At 38.2% G+C, this 22,285-nt stretch overlaps 1 protein-coding gene across 2 annotated transcripts in view; it reads right to left on the minus strand.

Moving 5' to 3' along the window:
- Nucleotides 1-14,506, minus strand: part of LOC150094493 (uncharacterized) — a 258,879-nt gene extending 244,373 nt beyond the window's left edge. For both annotated transcript variants that reach the window (XM_090411985.1, XM_090411986.1), the window contains exon 1: nt 14,452-14,506. In XM_090411985.1, coding sequence (XP_090268111.1) covers nt 14,452-14,501 — 50 coding nt within the window. In that variant the 5' untranslated portion in view covers nt 14,502-14,506. The remainder of the gene's footprint in view (nt 1-14,451) is intronic.
- Between the last annotated feature and the right edge of the window lie 7,779 nt (nt 14,507-22,285).

Consider the following 22,285-nt stretch of genomic DNA (forward strand, 5'->3'; position numbering starts at 1 on the left):
AGATACCCAAGCTAGATCCAATCTTGCTTCCTACAATATACACTTGGTATATTATATCTGTAGACTGGTCTTCTACTCTTCTTTTTTCTACACTCTCCTACTACTTACTACTTTCTTCACCCCCCCCCAGTGCTATTAGAGCAATTCAAGAGAGAGAGAGAGAGAGAGAGAAGGTGACTCTTTCCTCTCAAACTGTAGTTTCAACTATCTACTAAAATAGGCAAACCTAGTTACCCTAAGATGGCAGCCCCACCACTAGGATACCCATCGTCATACTAGTAACTTTACATAGGGAAACACAAATTACTTTCAAGTCTCAAAGAAATCTAAACTGGACAGAAAACATGGGAAAAGACCGCAAACTGGAAAAAGATTAACAAACTTTGGAAAAAGAAAAATGCCACATGGAACACTAGAAGCACAATACATAAAATTTTAAATGAAGAAAATATAAAAATTGCAATTCTTATACATATATATAAAAAAAAAGAAACTTAAATGAACAAAAAAAAAAAAAGAAACTAATTATTCTATCATATATAGTGAAGTAGAAAAATAAATACGTGTAAAAGCTGGTGTAATGATTTGGATCCATAAATCAAGTGAAGCAAAAATAACTCATCATACATACTGGAATGAAAGAATATTAGAAGTAAGATTAAAATTAATTAAAGCAAATATAACAATTGTTAGGGTGTATGCCCCCCAAAGAAGGAAAAGAAGAAAAAAAATTATGACATTTACAAATACAAGGAATATTATTATTATTATTATCTGAGATCTCCAGGGATTCAAGAACTCATTGAAGGAGGCTGTAAATTACCCAACCCAGCTATCACACCTTCTCTTAAATTCATTTACACTAGATGCACTCACTACCCCTAAGGGCAAATTATTCCACTCACTGCTCTCTGGGAGAAAAACCTAGCTCTTACACCTTTCTTGACTCAGAACAACCTTAACTTTCATGGATGCCCCCGTGTTCTCTCCCCACCTTCCATATAACGTAAAATTTCATTAGTTGATATCCTATAACACCCATTCAAAAGTTTATAGACCTCTATCATATCACCCCTCTTTCTCCTGTTAACCAGAGTCTGCAATCCACATACTCACAATCCTCATAATCTAAATCCCATAATCCGGTATAATCTTAGTAACTCTTCTTTGTACCCTTTCCACAGCTTCTTTATCCCCTTGGAACCCAGAAGACAAAATCTGCACACAGTAAAAAACTTATACGGGAATGGTGGTGAATGAAGTGGAGGTGAATAGTCTATTACAAAACCTCAATGTCAATACATCTGTGGGATTGGATGGTATACCAGCTCGTGTCGTATGTGAAGTGGCTAAAGAATTGTCAGTGCCCTTGACCATTTTGTTTAATTTGAGTCTTGGGTCTGGGTTAGTCCCGAGGGGGTGGAAAGATGGGAAAATAGTTCCACTGCATAAAGGAGGTTCCAAGACTGGTGTTGTAAATTACCGACCGATCAGCACATCAGGAATCGTTGTCAAGGTCTTGGAGAAAATAGTCAAGAGGAGAATACAGGAATGGATAGATGAAAATGGGATACTGTATGGGGGACAGCATGGATTTGTGAAGGGTAGATCATGCCTCAGTAACTTGCTCACGTTTTATAACACAGTGACAGCTGAACTGGATAAGGGTAATGGGTTTACAGTGATCCTACTGGACCTTGCTAAGGCCTTTGCAGAATACCATGTGGAATTCTAATCAGTAAACTGCAGCATATGGGAATGGATATAGGGTTGGTGAGATGGATAGCAGGGTGGTTGATGGAGAGATATCAGAGTGGTTTATTCAGGAGTAGAGTCCAAAAGATGGCCTGTGACCAGTGATGTGCCACAGGGCTCTGTTCTTGGAACATTACTGTTTAATTTGTTCATTAACAATATAGGAAAGGATCTGAGAAGAACTGTTCATTTGTTTGCTGATGATGCATAGTTGGGTAGAGCAATAGCGAATGATTTCGACAGGATGTCGAAATTTTGCAGGATGATTTGAATAGTTTGGAGGGCTGGGCTAAGGAGAATGGATGTCAATTTAATGTGGCAAAATGTAAGATTATGCATTTTGGGATGAAAAGATTAGCAGCAGTATACCACATTGGTGGAACTGTACTTCAAAAGATTGACGAGGCTAGGGATTTGGGAGTGTTGGTGGATAGGGAGTTGAAGTTTAGGGGGCACATTCCAAAAGTGGCTAAATCAGCTTATCAAATCACTTGGATGCTGAAAAATACTTTGACGAGCAGAGACAAACAGGTTATTGTTCCTCTGTATCGAGCCTTGATAAGACTCCACCTAGACTACTGTGCCCCAATTTGGGTGTCGAGGTTTCTTCTTGATGGGGAGAAGGTGGAGAGGATCCAGAGACGAGTGACAACAAGATCTATGGAATGAACCTTATGGTAACAGGTTGAAGATTTGTGGGTTGCAGAAATTGGTTGATAGGTGGAAAAGGGGAGATAGGATTGAGACATTCAAATTACTGAAGGGTTTCTATAAGATTAATTCAGAAGATATTTTTGAGAATAGGATTGGTGGTGGGAGGACTAGGGGCCATCCAAGGAAGCTGGGCAAGAGTGTGGTTAACAAGGGAGTTAGAGCTAGGTTTTTTACTTGGAGAGTGGTGAACAAGTGGAACAAGTTGCCAGTCTGTTGTGGGTGCCATGACTGTAAATGAGTTCAAGGCGAAGTATGATAGATTCTGTGTGAATGTTTGTTCTTGACATGATGTTAGGGACTCCTTAGAGTTGCTCGTACTACTACTACCACTAATAATAATAATAACTTTTGCTATGTGACCCTTGAAGTTTAAATTCTTATCCACCAATACACCAAGATCCCTTGCCTCTTCAGTTTATTCTAGCATAACCCTAATATAATATGCTGCTGGAACTCTAATCACACTAAAGTGCATAATTTTACAATTACTAACATTAAACTGACAGCCATTTTCGTTTGCCCAGATTTCCAGTCTATTCAAATAATTTTGTAATTGCTAAATATCAGTAGAATCCCTGATTGCCCTGCCTATCTTCGCATCATCAGCAAACAATTGCAAATCTGACGATAGACCCTGCTTGATGTCATTAATGTACAGATTGAACGATAATGGCACAAGGACTGAACCCTGAGGTACATCACTGGTTACCTTAAATCTGGCAGATTCACACTCACTGTATACCCCTTTTTGATATCTGTCTGTCAACCATCCCTTGATAAATTATATTCCAATCCCATATTCTCCAGTTTGTGCAACAGCCTATCATGTGGTATCCTATCAAATGCCTTAGAAAAATCCAACATTATCATAGCATATCCATTCCCTTTATCCAACTAGGCCGTAACATTGTCATAAAATATGAGCAAATTGCTAAAACATGACTTTCCTTTAGTAAACCCATGCTGTTCTCTGCAGAGTATAGAAGATATTTTTGTCTATGGGTAGACAAAATATCTTCTTGTCTACCCATTTCTGTATGCAAGTTCTTACCAACTTTTCTAAAATCTTCACTACCACACCAGAGATACTAATAGGTCGGTAGTTAGCACATCAGTTTTTGCACCACCCTTATGCAATGGAACTATCATATGTTCCTTCCATTCCTGTGGTATCATTTCTGACCTGAAACTCAAGTTATACAAATTTGTGAAAGGCCAAGCCAATTCAGCTGAACATTCCTTTAGCAAACAGGCTGATATTACATCTGTCCCTTTTTCACAAATTCTTATACAGGTTATGCAAGAGCTCTTCAACCTCATTTTCATGAACCTCTAACTCTTCATCTAACATAGCTGTAGCACTGTGCAACATGCTACATACACCTGGTTGATATATCTTAGCAAAGTGAGCACTCATTAACTGAACAATCTCCTTAGCTTCTGACACTCATGTATCATCTGCATTCAATAGTTATTCAATAAAGCCAATTTCTTTTCATACTCCGTTTTAGATTTTCTCACAATACTCATTACTTTTCTAGCCTGAGCTTTATATATTTCATAACTCCTTTCACTCTTATCCTCACAATATTCTTTCCACATCATCTTCTTCTTGTGGATCTCTTGCTTAATAAGGCTGCAGATCCATTTCACTCCCAACCTATTTATTCTTCGAAAACTAGGGAAACATTGAGATACCGCCTCATTTAAGCACTTTTTCAAAGGTTCCCATGCATTGCTGACATATTTTCCATTCAGTAACTGATACCATAGGACCAAAGATATTATTCTTCTAAGTCGATCATAATTTCCAGCTTTGCAGTTCAGCATGTGGCCTGTTTTAATCAGAGCTTCAATACAAGTAGATACTTCCCAAGAAAGAACAGCATGATAAAATAATCATAAAATAACCATATTCTTGACAGAGATCCCTTCTGACGCTCTGAGCGAATCCAACACTGTTTAACCTCAAGTTCCTTCTTTCACATGCTGCTTGAGAAAGTTGTCTCACAACAATTCAGTAAATTCCTGTTCTTTCTTATCATGAGATTTCTCTTCTACCCAATCAATGTTTGGAAAATTAAAGTCATCCATAATGATCACTTGCTTGGTACCCATAAGGTTAAATTGGCAATGCATTTCTTCGTCCCCTACAACTGAGCCGCCAGGTCTGTAGCAACACCCCACCATATATTTCATTCTGTTAACCTCCACTTCACACCAGATGGACTCAAACTCATTGCTACATGGGACATTGTTACCATCATTGTTTTCTTGCATTTCTACCCTTAACTGGACTTAAGTCGTCTGATATCATTAGTAGCACTCCTCCTCCTCTCCTATCTCTTCTGTCATTCCTAAAAATAGTACAGGCAACCCTTATATAACACAGATATTCAGTTCCACAGAAATTTTGCATTATGCGAGACTCAGATCACATAGGAAAAGTAGGGTTATGTTCCAAAATCATTTTTTTAAATTATATAAACAACGACATATCCAACAAAAATATTTTTATATTTTCGTTTGATCATTTTTCAAAATATAGGCGCGTTTTTGCATTTTTTCCAATATAACCCAGATTCATACACATTAAACACCTGGTCTGCACTATAAATGTTTATAAACATTGAGAGCTTTTTTTTTTTAATAAGAGTTCCATCCAAAGGAATTTTCTTTTGAGTGCAATTTTCTATCCAAATTATTAGAGATTTCTCCATTTTTACATTAGAATATCGCATACACGAGAGCATCGCATTTTGCACTTATCATTGACCCAGCAACAAACACTTTCTTGGATTTTATGTTCATTTTGTTTGATTGTTTGAATTGTTGATTCATTTAAATTCAAAGTCCTTGCAACAACTCCTGGTTTTTCTCCATTTTTCAACTGATCCATCATTTTTCCCTTTCATTGCAGTTTGTGGCCATTACTATAAAAATAATTTTTTACATAAAAAAACGATTACATATTAATTATGTATGTAACTCACTATAAAATAAAGCTTGAGATTAACACACAATTTTTAATGCCCTTTCCTGGAAGAAAACGAAGGCAATTTTCAACAATAAACACTTTATACAGTAAATGATTGACATACATGAGGGCTAAAGGGGATTTCTCCTAATATAACTGCGTGATATATGCACAGTACGGACAGATGCAAATTTAACGATTTCCACACCACTGTAAAGATCGATGTTCCAAGCAGTCCATCACATTTTCTTGTAAATTCAAACTCTCCATAACGGTTTCATTCCAAACTCTTTGAAGGCAAGATATATATACATACTTTGTTGTAAGCCATCCATCTCTACAGCTCTTATATGACTCTTCTGCCTCACATTCAATATCCAATTTAGTCCCCTACACATCAGAATGATCTCTATTATCATTTGGAGTATTGTTTGCCCACCGATTAGAGATCCTCTGACACTTCTGCGCATGTCAGAAAAAGGAGAATCCATTCCAATAATAGGGTAATCAGTCCGTATTGTGGGATGAGTTGTTTATTATTACAGGTCAGAAAATTAACTTCTCTTTTATGATTATTGTAGTTAACTATGTTGCTTGTATAACAGTTGGAAAATTTTACCTATCAAGCACATGATTTCGCGTGTTGGCGACTAATTCGTACGTCCTTCATTTCTTTCTCCCCCTTCAGTATGAATCGACTATTCTTGGCAAAGACACCAAGCAGAGACCAACAAACGGTGGGGGAACTATATCATCTTCTTGGTTTCCTAGTGACTGTCTCCACTCCACAGCACATCATTCAACAGCTTAATAGCATTATGGGCTTGACTAGTATGATCATCTACATCTTTCTCACATGTTCCCAACTTATGAAGAATAGATCCTAGGGATCTCAAATGATATACTGCTTTGATTTTACTGACTAAGGGATCTAAGTCTCTGTCTTTTTCACTAACCACCAAATATTTTGTCTTAGTAAAATTAACTTTTAGAATGGTTGATGTTTACAGCTTATTGTAAACATCAACAATCCCAGGATTCTGCTAATGGGAAAAGAATCATAGGCCTTATCAAGAGTCACAAAAATCAAATGTATCCTGCCCTTTGGCAATACTTTATTTACTTGGCTTCTTTCTAATAGCATTGGGATTGGAAGTCGACAAAAGATGGTCATGCCAGCCTGGATGGCTGAGTGGTTACATATCTGCTTTTTAACCAACAAGTCACAGTTTTTTCGAAGCCTGCATTGGACATGGATGCTTGTGAATGTCTTCAGGTGGGAGATGAAATTCATCTCCCACCTAAAGTGTGAGACTACTGCCCAGCTTATTAGCAGCATGAAGTGGCTTCAAAAGTTCCATGTTTCATCACTAGAGCAGAATTTCTGGATTATGTAAAAAATAAATAAAAATACAAAACAATTATAAAATTTGTGCCTATAGTCCCACAGAAGGTTCTACTAAGGTAGAAGTGGAGGAATTTTTTGAGGCTTTAGAGAAAACAACTGACACAATGAAAAAGGAAAAGTTGGTCCTTGATGGGGATCTAAATAAAGTAGGAAGCGATTGTCAGACAAACAAAAATATTTTGGGACAATTTGGAGAAAAGGGCAAAACTAATAATAATGGCAAATACCTGTTAGATTTCTACTCAGGACATGGACTGGTTATTACTAACAAAATGTTCCAACATAAAAATGCGCACAAATTCACATGGAGAGAAGAGGAAAGAAATAAGAAAAGTCTCGTTGACTACGTTATTGTTGATAGTGATATTTTCTCCGTGGTGCAGGACACCAGAGTGTACAGAGGATTTGAAATTGGAAGTGATCACCATTTAGTCATGAGCAGGATAAAATTAAATTTCATATTGAAGAGAAGAACATGTAAGAAAGTTTAAAAGCAAATAAAAGTTGAGCAGCTCTCAGATGTGAAACCATTTTTTCGGTGGTGAAAAACACTGACCAGGCAAGCAGTCAGGAATATACTTGAAGTAGAAATAAACCATCAAAATCCTGAAATGTGGAAAGGAAGCAGGAGTAGATGATATTCGACCAGAAATGCTCAAGTATGGAGGTATAAAAGTCTTACAGTAGCTGCACTGCATAGTTCAGAAGGGAGGGCCTGGACAGAGGGACGAATTCCAGATCATTGGAGTAGAGCTCTCATAGTACCAATATATATAAAAAGAGAAATAAAACTGAATGTGAGAATTACAGAGGTATTTCATTACTGAGAGTTCCTGGTAAGATATATGCAAGTATACTTGAGAAACGGTTAAGAAGGATTGTGGTTTCAGGCCAAATAGAGGCTGTCAGGATCAGATCTTCACTTTACAACAGATAGTTGAGAAATTATGGGAATATAACAAAGATCTCTATTTAAATTTTGTAGATCTGGAAAAGACATATGACAAGGTGCCAAGAGGGAAGCTATTCAAAACACTACAGTTAAATGGTGTCAGTGGGGCTTTATATCAAGCACGTAGTCTTTATTTGAGTTGTAAGTCAGAAGTTAGAATTGAAGGAAGTACAGGAAGGTGATTTAATGTTAAATCTGGTGAAAGACAAGGATGTACATTATCACCTCTGTTGTTCATTATCTATATGGATCACATTATGAAGGAAAGTGGAATTAAACCTGATATCAAAATTGGAGATGTTAATCTCAGCTCTCTGCTTTATGCGGATAAATAAACCTGCTACAAGTCTGCAAGATTCCCTGACTAAATTCAATAACTCTTGTAGTAGATATGGTATGAAGTTCAGCAGTAACAAGACAAAGACAATGAAAATAGGCAAAATCATTGAAAATATGAACTGTATTGTGAATGAAGAACCTATAGAACAAGTAAAGCATTTCAGCTACTTAGGCACGATTTTTAGTGAAGATGGTAAATTAAAGGGTGCTTAAGGGTCAAAGCTGTATAACTGAGAGGAGAACTCCACATAGTCTTTAAAGGAATGCGGAGAATCGACCAGGGCTTCTGACCTATTGTCCAATCCTCACCTTCTCGTAGTGCACCCTGTTGGGTATCTACTTGGATACTGAACGAATGAGGATGGGCTGGCAATTTGGGATTTAGCCGACCAAATTATATTCTTATTGGTTAAACCAAAATAAAAAAATGATGGTACGACATGACAAAATTTCATGCTGGCTGGGGCATCACCCGGTTAAACAAAGCCCCCGTTGTTTTTACCAGGGAACCAGGGCAAACAGCGAAAAGTCAGCTACTGGAACAAATCTGAAAACAAAGCCGAACTCAACATCACCAGAGTTAAAGATCGATACTATCAACATAAGAAGCCTGAATGGCAAAGAAATGGAGCTAGCTGAGGAATTAGATAAGTACCAGATCGACATAATAGGGGTGACTGAAACAAAAAAGACCAAAACTGGTGAGATTTTTCTGAGCATTAAATACAAAATGTCATATTCAGGAAATGACAAACAAGGAAAAGAAGGAGTAACCATAGTATTCAACACAAAATACGAGGCTAATCTTCTTGAATGGCAGTCGGTCTCAAGTAGAGTAATGTGGGCAAATATGAGAATGGGGAACTGGACAATGAGACTAATTTGTGCCTATGGTCCCACAGAAGGTTCTACTAAGGTAGAAGTGGAGGAATTTTTTGATGCTTTAGAAAAAGCAACTGACACAATGAAAAAGGAAAAGTTGGTCCTTGTTGGTGATCTGAATAGCAGAGTAGGAAATGATTGTGAGACATACAAAATATTTTGGGAAAATTTGGAGAAAAGAGCAAAGCTAATAATAATGGCAAATTCCTGTTGGATTTCTGCTCAGGACATGGACTGGTTATTACTAACACCATGTTCCAACATAAAAATGTGCACAAATTCACATGGAGAGAAGAGGCTAGGAATAAGAAAAGTCTCATTGACTATGTTATTGTTGATAGTGATGTTTTCTCCCTGGTGCAGGACACCAGAGTGTACAGAGGATTGGAAATTGGAAGCGATCACCATTTAGTCTTGAGCAGGATAAAATTGAATTTCAATTGAAAAGAATAACATGTAAGAAAGTTGTTTTAAAGCGAATAAAAGTTGAGCAGCTCTCAGATGAGAACTGTAGACTAAAATACACAAAGATTATTGAAGAAAAAATGAAAGAGTTTGAGAACAGGAATCAAACCTTGGAGATTCAGTGGCAAACTCTGAAGGAAAGATTGATTGATCCTGCCAGAGAGGCATGTGGTGAGATTGTCTGCAAGGATAAAAAAATCAGAACTCCCTGGTGGACACAGGAAGTTAAAGAGGCAGTGAAGGAAAAGAGGAAAGCATATCAAAAGTTCCTGTCAAATAAGTCAGCTTGTGCTCTTAGAGAATACAGAGACAAATGCAAGAATGCTAAACACTGTGTAAAACTAGCTAAACAAAAGTCATGGGAGGACTTTGGCAAGAATATAGAAAATAAATACCAAGAAGGTGGCAAAATATTCTGGAGGTTGTTGAAGAAGCTTAAGAATGGAGGAAAGAGTGCTGTAAAAGGAGTTAGAGATGATAAAGGTGACAAGAAAACGGGAGAAAAAGATATCCTTGAAGTATGGAGTAATTACTTTGAAAAACTGCTAAATGAAACAAGCAGTGATGACAGTACAGTGGTAAAAAAACACTGATCAGGCATGCAGTCAGGAATACATATCCATACTTGAAGTAGAAAAAGCCATCAAAGGCTTGAAATGTGGAAAGGCAGCAGGAGTGGATGATATTCGACCAGAAATGCTGAAGTATGGTGGTATAAGAGTCTTACAATGGCTGCACTATACTGTTTAGAAATCCCGGACAGAGGGACGAATTCCCAATGATTGGAGTAGAGCTCTCATAGTACCCATATATAAAAAGGGAAATAAATCTCAATGTGAGAATTACAGAGGTATTTCCCTACTGAGTGTTCCTGGCAAGATCTATGCAAGTATACTTGAAAAATGGTTGAGAAGAATTGTGGAAGAAAAGCTTGGTGAAGAACAAGCTGGATTCAGGCCATATAGAGGCTGTCAGGATCAGATCTTCACTTTACGACAAATAGTCGAGAAAGCATGGGAATATAACAGAGATCTGTATTTAAGTTTTGTCGATTTGGAAAAGGCATATGAAAAGGTGCCAAGAGAGAAGCTATTCAATATGCTACAGTTATATGGTGTCAATGGGGCATTATATCAAGTCTTTATTTGTGTTGTAAGTCAGCAGTTAGAATTGAAGGAAGTACAGGAAGATTTTAATGTTAAATCTGGTGTGAGACAAGGATGTACATTATCCCCTCTGTTATTCTTTATCTATATGGATCACATTATGAAGGAAAGTGGTATTAAAAATGATATCAAAATTGGAGATGTTAATGTCAGCTTTTTGCTTTATGCAGATGATGTTATACTTCGAAATAAATCCGCTACAAGTCTGCAAGATTCTCTGACTAAATTGAATAGCTGTTGTAATAGATATGGTATGAAGGTCAGCAATAAAAAGACAAAGACAATGAAAATAGGCAGAATCATTGAAAATGTCAACTGTGTTGTGAATGGAGAACCTGTGGAACAAGTGAAACATTTCAGTTACTTAGGCACGATTTTTACTGAAAATGGCAAATTAAATATAGAAATAGACAACAGAAACAACAAAGGTGGTATGGTAGGAAGTCAATTGAATAAATTCATATGGAATAAGAGAGAAATTAGTAGGAACACTAAATTAGCTGTATACAAGACAGTGTTCAAACCAGTTTTAACTTATGGATCTGAGAGCTGGGTCAGAAGTAAAACACTTGACCAAAGACTAGAGACCGCAGATATGTAAGTCCTGAGTAAGATTAGAGGCGTGAACAGATGGCATCAATGGCAGTATCATATTAGAAACGAGGATATTAGGAAAGAACTTGACATTGTCAGCATTCAGGAATGCGTTAGCAGAGCTAATCTCAGGTGGTATGGTCACTTAAACAGAATGGGCGAAGAAAGATTAGCAAAACAAGTGTTCTCTGCCAGGTTGGCAGCAAAACGACCCAGAGGAAGACCAAGATATAGGTGGATTGATAGGGTACAAAGTGCTTTAGACTATAGAAATATAAGATCTGATAATGTTGGAGTGTTGACAAGTAACAGACTGATTTGGAGGAAAATTGTAGATAGGAAATTAATAATGATGAAATTTTTTTCATGTAGTACTATCATATCCTGTACACCCCTTGAGGGTACATGGCAGGAATTTGATGATGATGATAAATTAAATATTGAAATAGACAACACAATCAACAAAGCTGGTATGGTAGGAAGTCAACTGAATAAATTTATATGGAATAAGAGAGAAATTATTCAAAACACTAAATTAGCTGTATACAAGACAGTATTCAAGCCAATTTTAACTTGTGGATCTGAGAGTTGGGTCAGAAGTAAAATACTTGACCAAAGACTAGAGACTGCAGATATGAGAGTCATGAGAAAGATTAGAGGCATGACCAGATGGCATCAATGGGAATATCATATTAAAAATGAAGATATCAGGAAAGACTTGGCACTGTCAGCATCCAGGAATGTGTTAGCAGAGCTAATCTCAGGTGGTATGGTCACTTAAACAGAATGGAAGAGGAAAGATTAGCAAAACAAGGTTGGCACAAAATGATCCAGCGGAAGACCAAAATATAGGTGGATGGATACAGTAAAAAGTGCCTTAGAAGATAGAAATATAAGCTCTGATAATGTTGGAGTCTTAATAGGTAACAGACTGAATTTGGAGGAAAATTGTAGATAGGAAGTTAGTAACGATGTAATTTTTTCATGTAGTACCATCATATCCTGTACACTCCTTGAGGGTATATATGAGGAATTTGTTCATGATGATGAACAATTATAAAAATTAATAAAAAAATAGAATAAAAAGATCTCACTCATGGTACTAATGTAGTATAGGCTTACAACCTTTCATGGATGGGAACTACATTAAAAGAGAGAGGGGGAACAGACAAGAAAGGGATCTTTCTCAAGTGGAAGAAAGAGCAAATCCAGCTAGTGGACCCTAGGGACATCACGACCCTTACTTTAAAGATGATAGCCCCCTAGGGCACTGTTTGTATACTTGTCTTTATTCAATATATTTGGGCCACCCCACCATATCTGATGGGATCCCCTGACCCACCACCTGAGTTTCTGTGAGGAGACAAATATTAAAAGAAAAAAAAACATCTTCATTACATTATGAAAAGACACTGAAGTGTAGTCTGGACAAGAATTTAGCAATAAAGAAAGATGGAATATCAGGACATATGCTAAAGGCATGTTGGGCCAAGTTAAGCATTTGACATGTTTGTGTTACTTGAGTCTCAGCTTGGGAAAGGTACCACAAGAATGGAAAGAATATATCATAGTTTGATCATACAAGAGTGGTACAAAAACCAATGCATCTAACTACCAACCTATCAGTAAATCTGGTGTGGTGGTGAAGATTTTGAAGAAGTTGGTAAAAACTTGCACCCTGAAATGGATAGGCAGACGAGCTATACTGTGTAAGGAACAGTATGTGTTTACTAAAGGGAGGTCATGTTTTAGCAATTTCTCATATTTTATAACAATGTTACAGCCAAATTGAATAAAGAGAATGGATACAGTATGATACTGCTGGATTTTGCTAAGACGTGTGATAAGATACCACATGAAAGGCTGCTGCATAAACTGGATAATATGGGTTTGGAATATAAACTATTGACTTGGATAGGAGAATGGCTGACAGACAGGTATCAAAAAGTGGTATATGGTGGGGATCAATCTACCAGATTTAAAGTGACCAGTGGTGTTTCCCCAGGGTTCAGTCCTTTCTGATGTCATTAATGTATAGATTGAACAATAATGATTTGGATGAACAATTGAAAATGCTATCAGTTCAATGTTCGTAAGTGTAAAAGTATACACTCCGATGTGATGAGGTTTCCAACAGCATATCATATTAGCAAGATTATGCTACAAGAAACTGATGAGGCAAGAAATCTTGGCATAGTGGTGGATACTATTTGAAGTTCAAAGTCACTAGCAAAAGTTGCAAATAAAACTTAGAGGATAAATGCGATGTTGAAGCGAACTTTGACATGTAAGGATAAGGAAGTTATTTTGTATCTATACGATGCCTTAATAAGATCGCACCTGGATGCAGATTTAGTCTCCTGGGTTCCAAGGGAATAAAAAAGTCATGGAAATGATGCAAAGAGGAGTCACAAAGATCATATCAGAATTATGCAATTTGTATTATGAGGACAGACTATGGGTATGTAGGCTACAGACACTGGTTAATAGTAGAAAGAGGGGTGAATACAGATCTTTTACAGGTCTGTAAACTTCTGAATGGATGTTATAAGATATTATCTGATGAAAATTTTGGTTATATGAGGAGATAACACGGGGGCATCTGTGAAAGTTAAGTTTGTTTGCCATTAAGAAAGGGCAAAGGCTAGATTTCTTTCTCTCACAAAGCAGAAGGGGGAGTGGAATAGTTTGCCTGTTGAAGTAGTGAGTGCATCTTGTGTGAATGAGTTTGGGGAGGTATGACAGCTGGCCTGGGTGATGTATAGCCTCTCTCAATGAGTCCTTGACTCCCTGGAGGTCCCAGATAATAATAATTATTATTATTATCTTAGTCATTAAAATTTTTCAATGCTTATAGTACTTTTCACAAGTAGACCCATTGACAAAAATGCAATATAAAACTGTGCTCAGGAAAACTTTTCATACTACTGACTAGCATGTGCCATCACAAATAATTTATTACCACTATATAATAAAAGACACTATGAAAAACTCAAATCAGTAATATAGTAACATAAATATCTAAAAACTAATTTCACAACTAATTTAATTTAAATAATAAATCTGTTACTTGTGGTTAAAATTTAAATAATTTCAATTTAAATAATAAATGTTGTCTGTTGCTGAAGCAGCAAATGCAATAAACGTTGTAACTAATCATAAAATTATATACAAAATGCTAAAGAAAACTTAAAATTACCTCCTAAGTTGCTCCACAACATTAGCCATTTCATCCAGTCTTCTAACCATCTGTTCATTCTGTGAGTCTTATTAAAGAAAAATTTAAACTAATGACAGACAAGAGAAAAGTAAATTATTATTATTATTAATAACAGACTTCCATGGAGTCAAGAGACTCATCGTAGGAGGTTCCACTCTCACATGCACAGTTCATCGTACCTCAATTTTAATTCATTCACTGTATCTGCACTTACCCCACTCTCAGGCAATACATACCAATCACCCACAACTCTTCATGCAAAAAATCTACTCCTCATCCCCTTGCTCACACCCACCTTCTACAGCTTCCAGGGATGGCTTCTCATTTTCCCCTGACTCCAGATATTCTATGAAAAAAATCTCATCCACACTAATCTGATAATTACCCCTTACCAATTTATATGTCTCAATCATGTCTTCACTCCCTTTTATCCACTGGCTCTGCAATTTGTATTTTCTCAATCTGTCCTCATATTCCAGAGACTAGAAACCAATGCATCTCTGAACCCTCTCCAACATCTCATCATCTTTTTGAAAACTTGGTGACCAAATCTATGCACAGTAATCGATATGCGGCCTGATCAATCTAGTACAATGGAATCAAAACATCCTTACTTCTACACGTCAGTGTTCTCCGCATCATTCCCATAATTTTGGTAAAATGTCCATGAAATGCTTCCGAAATTTTAAAATCTTGCACTTTGCAACATTAAATTGACATCCTCCCCCACCAACACACACTCGCCCATTCATACAGTATATTTAAGTCCTCTTGCAAAGCTACAACATGTCATACTTCTCATAACTCTCCCCAACTTTGTATCATTGCAAACAACTGTATATCATCATTTAAGACCATTTCCAATGTCATTTACATACAAATTAAACAACAATGGCATCAAAACAGACCCCTTGGGAATGTCACTAGTGACTTTCCACTTCTGGGATATCACTTCCCCATACACAACCTGTCAAACAGCCAATCTCCAAATTAACTATCAAATCCTATTTGTTCCAATTTAACTACTAGTTTGTCATGTGGTAATCTACTGAAAGCCTTTGCAAAATCTAAATATACTACCGTGTACGCATCCCCCCCCCCTTGTCCAATGAATTCCTCAACTTGTTATAATAAGCAAGCAGATTGCTAAACACGATCTTTCTTTAGCAAACCCATGATGTCCATTAAAGAGCATTCCACTGCTGCCACCCAGTTCTGAATCCTTGTCCTCACTAGGTTCTCCAACACATTGACCACAACTCCAGACAAGCAGATTGGCCTTAACAATTCGAATAATAATTTGAAGCCTTAATCACCTACTTTATGAAGCAGAACAATTTTGCCATCCTTCAATTCCTTTGGGCTAATCTAAGACTCCTGTCAAAAATGTACATTAAAGCTGTTGCTAACTCCTTGGAACATGCCCTCGAGACATGCGGTGATATATCAAGTCCCATGGCCTTGATATATCACCGCATAATATATACCTTGTTGACATCAAGTTTACTCAATTCCTCATATACTTCCTGCTCACTCACCATCAGTGGTTCCTCTCCTATTCCCACAGCTTTCAAGTTCTGCATTATGTTATAATCACAAGGATGGAGAACTGCTCATTTAATGCCTCTACTATATCCTCCTCGGTGTTTATCATTCTCCCATTATCACTGACCAACATCATCCTCCCATAATCATTCTTCCTTCTACTGGTCACATATCGAAAAAACTCCCTAGGATTTCTTTTAGCGTAATTTTGCTACCCTTACTAGTGAGTCACCATCCTTGAATGCTCTTTGTACTCCTCATGTAACTGATTATCTCTGCACATCTTGTGCATCCTCCACAATGCCTTTTTTTCCAGGTTGAACACTTCACCTCTTCAGTCATCCATTTTACACCTACCTTATTTAATCTCCTGACTTTTGGAATACACTCAGTCAATGCCTCTGCAAGATAATTCCTGAGTACAGACCAAGCAACATCGATTTCCTTCACATGATTCCCCATTCCATGATATCGCTGCAAGCTGCCTCCTGAATTTGCCATAATCATCTGTAATGCAATTATCCACATATAACTCTTTCTCAGAAGAGTTCTTGATATGACTGGTCACCACCCAAGTGATCACTTCATGGTCACTTTCACCAACTGGAGGAAGACGTAACACTTCATTTACAACAATATCTTCTGATGAGATAATCAAATCCAAGACACTCAATCCATGTGTGGTCTGTTACATACTGCTTAAGGTTGTTAAAAACTCAAGAAATTCCTTCTCTTTGGTTCCTGATGCAGTCTGTATTACCATAATTGAAATTGTCCATAATTATTACCCTTCTCTTATTAGCCAGACCAAATAGTTTAAATTTTCCTTCTCATTGCCTTTCACATTACTAGGTCTATATCAACGTCATACTAAACATTTCATCCTGTTCACCTCCACTCCACGAAATCCTTTCTTTCTTTCTTTCTTTTTGCTCCTTTCTTCTCCGCCCTAGATGAGCACAACTCCTCTACCATCATCAATAACACTCCTCCCATTTTTTGCTTTGTCTGTTTTCGTGAAAGAATACATATCTCTCCATCTCTATTCCTTTCAGAATGTCATCCTTGTTCAACCATGTCTCACTTATACCAACAATGTTTGGGAAAATGAACTCTATTAACGCTACAATTTCATTCCCCTTTTCGAATACTTCTAGCATTTGTAAATATACACACTAGCTTACTTCTGTTTCAATAACAAGTCCCACTAACCTCGCTTCTCAAACATGACTCTCTACACTCTCCTGTCCATTCTTTCTATCATCACTGTTATTACATCCCTCTCCAGACCTAAATTTCATCCCCCCCCACATCCTTGCCTTTCTTGCACACTCACACATCTACTCCTGAAACCATCATCTACACTTTTCATGAAGTGTCCCCTCAACTCTGTGTTCCTTCTCTCTTATTCTCTTCACTCACACACTCACCTCTTCATTCACAAACTTGCCTACCTTACCCTCTAATTTTTTTCCACAACACCACTTGCTTCCTCAAGTCTTTTATTCACTTCAGTCATTCTCTCTTGCAGCAACAGTTTCTCTAACTGACTCATACCAAATCCATTCAAACGTGGTCCATCTCTTTTATCCAGCTCTATCTGCTTCTCAAACTCGCACAACTCTCCTAGCATAACATTCATAATCTTCGTTCACCTTCTTGACTCATCATTATTATACCTGGGCAACACGTTCACTACCTGTGTAGAGGCTTAAGTGCTGTGAGGACATCATGTTGGAGGCTTAATGGATTTTTTACAACACTCAAAAAGAATTAAAATAGAATTTAATACTTCCTATATTTCGTCCTAGTCACTAGGACATCTACAGGGATTACAAAAACAATTAATGTAACATATACACAAATAACAAACAATACTAAGCCCAACCACGTGGGTGACACTAGAGTCCTATTTAGGTAGAGTGCCCTCTAAGGGCAGTAGTAGGTGGCCTGGAATGTAAGGTGGGAACTCTGGTGATGAGTGTTTCCCAAATCTTCGGAAGCTTAATGCAACCGTATTTATTGAGATTTGGTTGGTTTCTGAGAGCTGCTGCTGCTTCTAAGAAAAGTCTCTCTTTCTTGAATTTGCTGTGGTGGAGCATGGTGGTTTTCTTCCATGATACCCTGTGGGTGGTGTTCAAAACATGGTCAGCCAAGCCTGAATGGCCATAGTTGTGTTTGAAGATGTAAGACTTGTGTTCCTCTAGACGGATGGATGCTAATCTGCCTGTCTGTCCAAAGTACGCCAGCTTACAGGAACAGGGTACTTTGTAAACTCCAGGCAGAGAGAGAGGAGGGAGCTGATCTTTCGTAGAACGGATAAGGGTAGCAAGTTTGCGGTGGGGCTTATATGCTGGTTGTAGGTTGTACTGTTTTAGTATCTTGGCTATTTTTTCGGATGTGCCACGGATGTAGGGTATGGTGATGGCATTTTTAAAATCTTGTTGACGAGAAGGACGGGGAATGGGGGAGGAGTTGATTATTTTTTTGATACTGTGATCGCTGTAGCCATTGGAGAGGAAAGTGCTGTGTATGTGGTTAAGCTCAGTAGTGAGGGCGGTTCCACTGGAACAAAGATTGTGGGCTCTCTTGGTAAGAGTTTTAATAATGCCATATTGTTGAGAGGGGTGGTGGTGGGAGAGTTTGTGAATGTATCTGCCTGTGTGTGTGTGGGGGGGGGTTTCTGTATACGGTGAAGGTAAGTGTATCATTAGGCAGGAGTGTGACTAAGGTGTCTAGGAAGGGTAAACACTTGTTCTTTTCCTTTTCCATAGTGAACTGGATTCTTGGATGTAGACTATTGAGATGACTGAGGAAGGAGTCTAACGTGTCTGGGCCATGAGGCCAAATAGAGAACACATCATCTACATATCTTAGCCAGATAGAAGGTTTGAGTGGGGCTGAGTCTATGGCTCGTTTTTCGAAATCTTCCATATAGAAATTGGCAAGGGGGGTGAGAGGGGGGAACCCATGGCAGTTCCCTTTATCAGCTTGTAGATTTTGTTCTTCCAAGAGAAATACCCAGAGTTAATGGCAAAGGAAAAGAGATCTAAGATGTCAGAGGGAAAAACGTTTTCTAAGAGAGATAAGGTGTCAATTAAGAGAATATTGGTAAACAAAGAGGAGATATCAAAGCTTACCAATATGTCTGTCTTATTCAAGGTTAAATTTTCTGTGAGAGCTTTAAAGTGGGTCGAGTTTTTTATATAGGAAGGGGACCTACTGGTGAGGGGGATCAGAGTTGGCCAGCTGTTTAGATAGTCTATAGCAAGGTGCATTGGTGGCATCTACTATAGGCCTGAGTGGGGAATTGGGTTTGTGGATTTTTGGTAAACCGTATATTCGGGGGGGACGGGAGCGGAAAGGTTTAAGTTTTTTCGTGACATCAGGGGGCCAGGAAGATACTTTTTTGAGTAAGATTTTTAGTTTCGTAACTTGTGTTTTTGTGGGGTCGTATTCTAGCGGGATGTAGCGCGATCGCGGAGGATAATGTTCATTTTACGATTGTATTCACTGGTATTAAGAACGCCTTATCTGCTCTGGTGATGACGATACTTTTTTCTTTAAGTAGTTTCAGGAGAGCCGTGCGTTGGGCATATGATAAATTACTTTTTGGCGGCGAAGAATGCACGAGGATGTTGGCTACGTCAAGTCTGATGTTGTTAGCTATCTCCAACGGTAAGCGACCGCTTCCACGTTCGATGTTCACCATTACGTCAAGCACCGGCACTTCCTTCGGAGTAACGGCAAAATTACGGCCGAGGCAAAGGGCGCTGACGGCATCGTCGTTGAGCCTTTTGGAAGAGAGATTTATTACTGTCTGGAGCGGTTGAATTTGTGGTTGTGGTTTGTTTTTCACAAGGTTGCTATATTTCTTGATGTGTTTATTTTTTATTTTTTGGAATTCTCTCTGTGCGGAAGTTTCCGAAATGCCAGAGAGAGAGAATCGACCAAAGTTCAGGGTTAAGAACGGTGGAGAGCTCTGAATGTAAGGAGCCAATGGTGGTGTTCGTCACTGCGAGGGTAGCATGTGTAGAGGTGATTTGCTCGCGGAGTAATGCCCGGCTGGCACGGTTATATATACGAAGTGCTTTTTTGGAATGGAAATTGATCTTCATTTTAACGCAGTTTGGTATCACTGTTGTATCCCGACATCGTTTTAAAAAGGCCAGCCTATTTAGTTGCCTAGATAGTCGTAGTTTTGACTTACCGTATTGCTTGGATTTGCGTGCTAATTCTTCTCCATGGATGATTAGAATACGTGTGTAGAGGCTTAAGTGCTGTGAGGACATCATGTTGGAGGCTTAATGGATTTTTTACAACACTGAAAAAGAATTAAAATAGAATTTAATACTTCCTATATTTTGTCCTAGTCACTAGGACATCTACTGGGATTACAAAAACAATTGTGTAATTAGTCTACATCCAAGAATCCAGTTCACTGTGGAAAAGGAAAAGAACAAGTGTTTACCCTTCCTAGACACCTTAGTCACACGCCTGCCTAATGATACACTTACCTTCACCGTATACAGAAAACCCACACACACACACACACACACACACACACACACACACACACAGGCAGATACATTCACAAACTCTCCCACCACCACCCCTCTCAACAATATGGCATTATTAAAACTCTTACCAAGAGAGCCCACAATCTTTGTTCCAGTGGAACCGCCCTCACTACTGAGCTTAACCACATACACAGCACTTTCCTCTCCAATGGCTACAGCGATCACAGTATCAAAAAAATAATCAACTCCTCCCCCATTCCCCGTCCTTCTCGTCAACAAGATTTTAAAAATGCCATCACCATACCCTACATCCGTGGCACATCCGAAAAAATAGCCAAGATACTAAAACAGTACAACTTACACACAGCATATAAGCCCCACCGCAAACTTGCTACCCTTATCCGTTCTACGAAAGATCAGCTCCCTCATCTCTCTCTGCCTGGAGTTTACAAAGTACCCTGTTCCTGTAAGCTGGCGTACTTTGGACAGACAGGCAGATTAGCATCCATCCGTCTAGAGGAACACAAGTCTTACATCTTCAAACACAACTATGGCCATTCAGGCTTGGCTGACCATGTTTTGGACACCACCCACAGGGTATCATGGAAGAAAACGACCATGCTCCACCACAGCAAATTCAAGAAAGAGAAACTTTTCTTAGAAGCAGCAGCAGCTCTCAAAAACCAACCAAATCTCAATAAATACGGTTGCATTAAGCTTCCGAAGATTTGGGAAACGCTCATCACCAGAGTTCCCACCTTACATTCCAGGCCACTTACTACTGCCCTTAGAAGGCACTCTACCTAGATAGGACTCTAGTGTCACCCACGTGGTTGGGCTTAGTATTGTTTGTTATTTGTGTATATGTTACATTAATTGTTTTTGTAATCCCATAGATGTCCTAGTGACTAGGACGAAATATAGGAAGTATTAAATTCTATTTTAATTCTTTTTGAGTGTTGTAAAAAATCCATTAAGCCTCCAACATGACGTTAACTACCTTACTTCCCACACTGTTATCTTTCACTCTTCTTAATAGCCTCATAACATCCCTCCTTACATTCTTCTTGTTACCTGTCAAATCATTCATGCCAACTACCACTACCAACTCTTGCTCACATACTCTTCCTATCCAATGCTTCAACCATCCTGCTCATTCTACCTCCCAGACCTTGTGCACCTTTTCATTCACCACATTTCTTATCATCGAATCTCTATACATTGCCACTCTCAAATCATTCAATAATTTTTTCAAATCTTTCATCCCATTCTACCTCACATTACCATGAAAATCCGTAATTCTCCTCAGTTCATTCCTCATATGTTTAACTCTTACATCTTTGTCAACTCTGCTTTCATATCTCAAATTAGTTTTTTGGTGACATTTATGCAACTTGCATTTTCACTACCTTGCATATCCGATGTCTTACTGCTCACCACTGCTAACTCACTGCCAGCTCTCATACCACTTACTGCCATTAACTCACCATCATCTATGAACGCTGTATTACCAATCAACATCGCTAACTCATTGCCACTTTCACCTGCTGTCTTGCCTTTACTACTCAAGCATTCAGCCATACTGTCAACTTTGCTTACTCCCATACATCCAAGATCTTTTGCCCATAATATCTCATAATGCATTTGATTATGATATTTGGACAAAAACTTTCACCCTCGGTTACCTGTACAACCATACGATAACTCACTTATACGACTATATATACTTTGAAGAATGCAAATAATGT

Source organism: Typopeltis vanoorti, chromosome 22 (assembly GCF_054136105.1).
Source record: "Typopeltis vanoorti isolate ZY-2024b chromosome 22, IOZ_Tvanoo_1.0, whole genome shotgun sequence".
Lineage (NCBI taxonomy): Eukaryota > Metazoa > Arthropoda > Arachnida > Uropygi > Thelyphonidae > Typopeltis > Typopeltis vanoorti.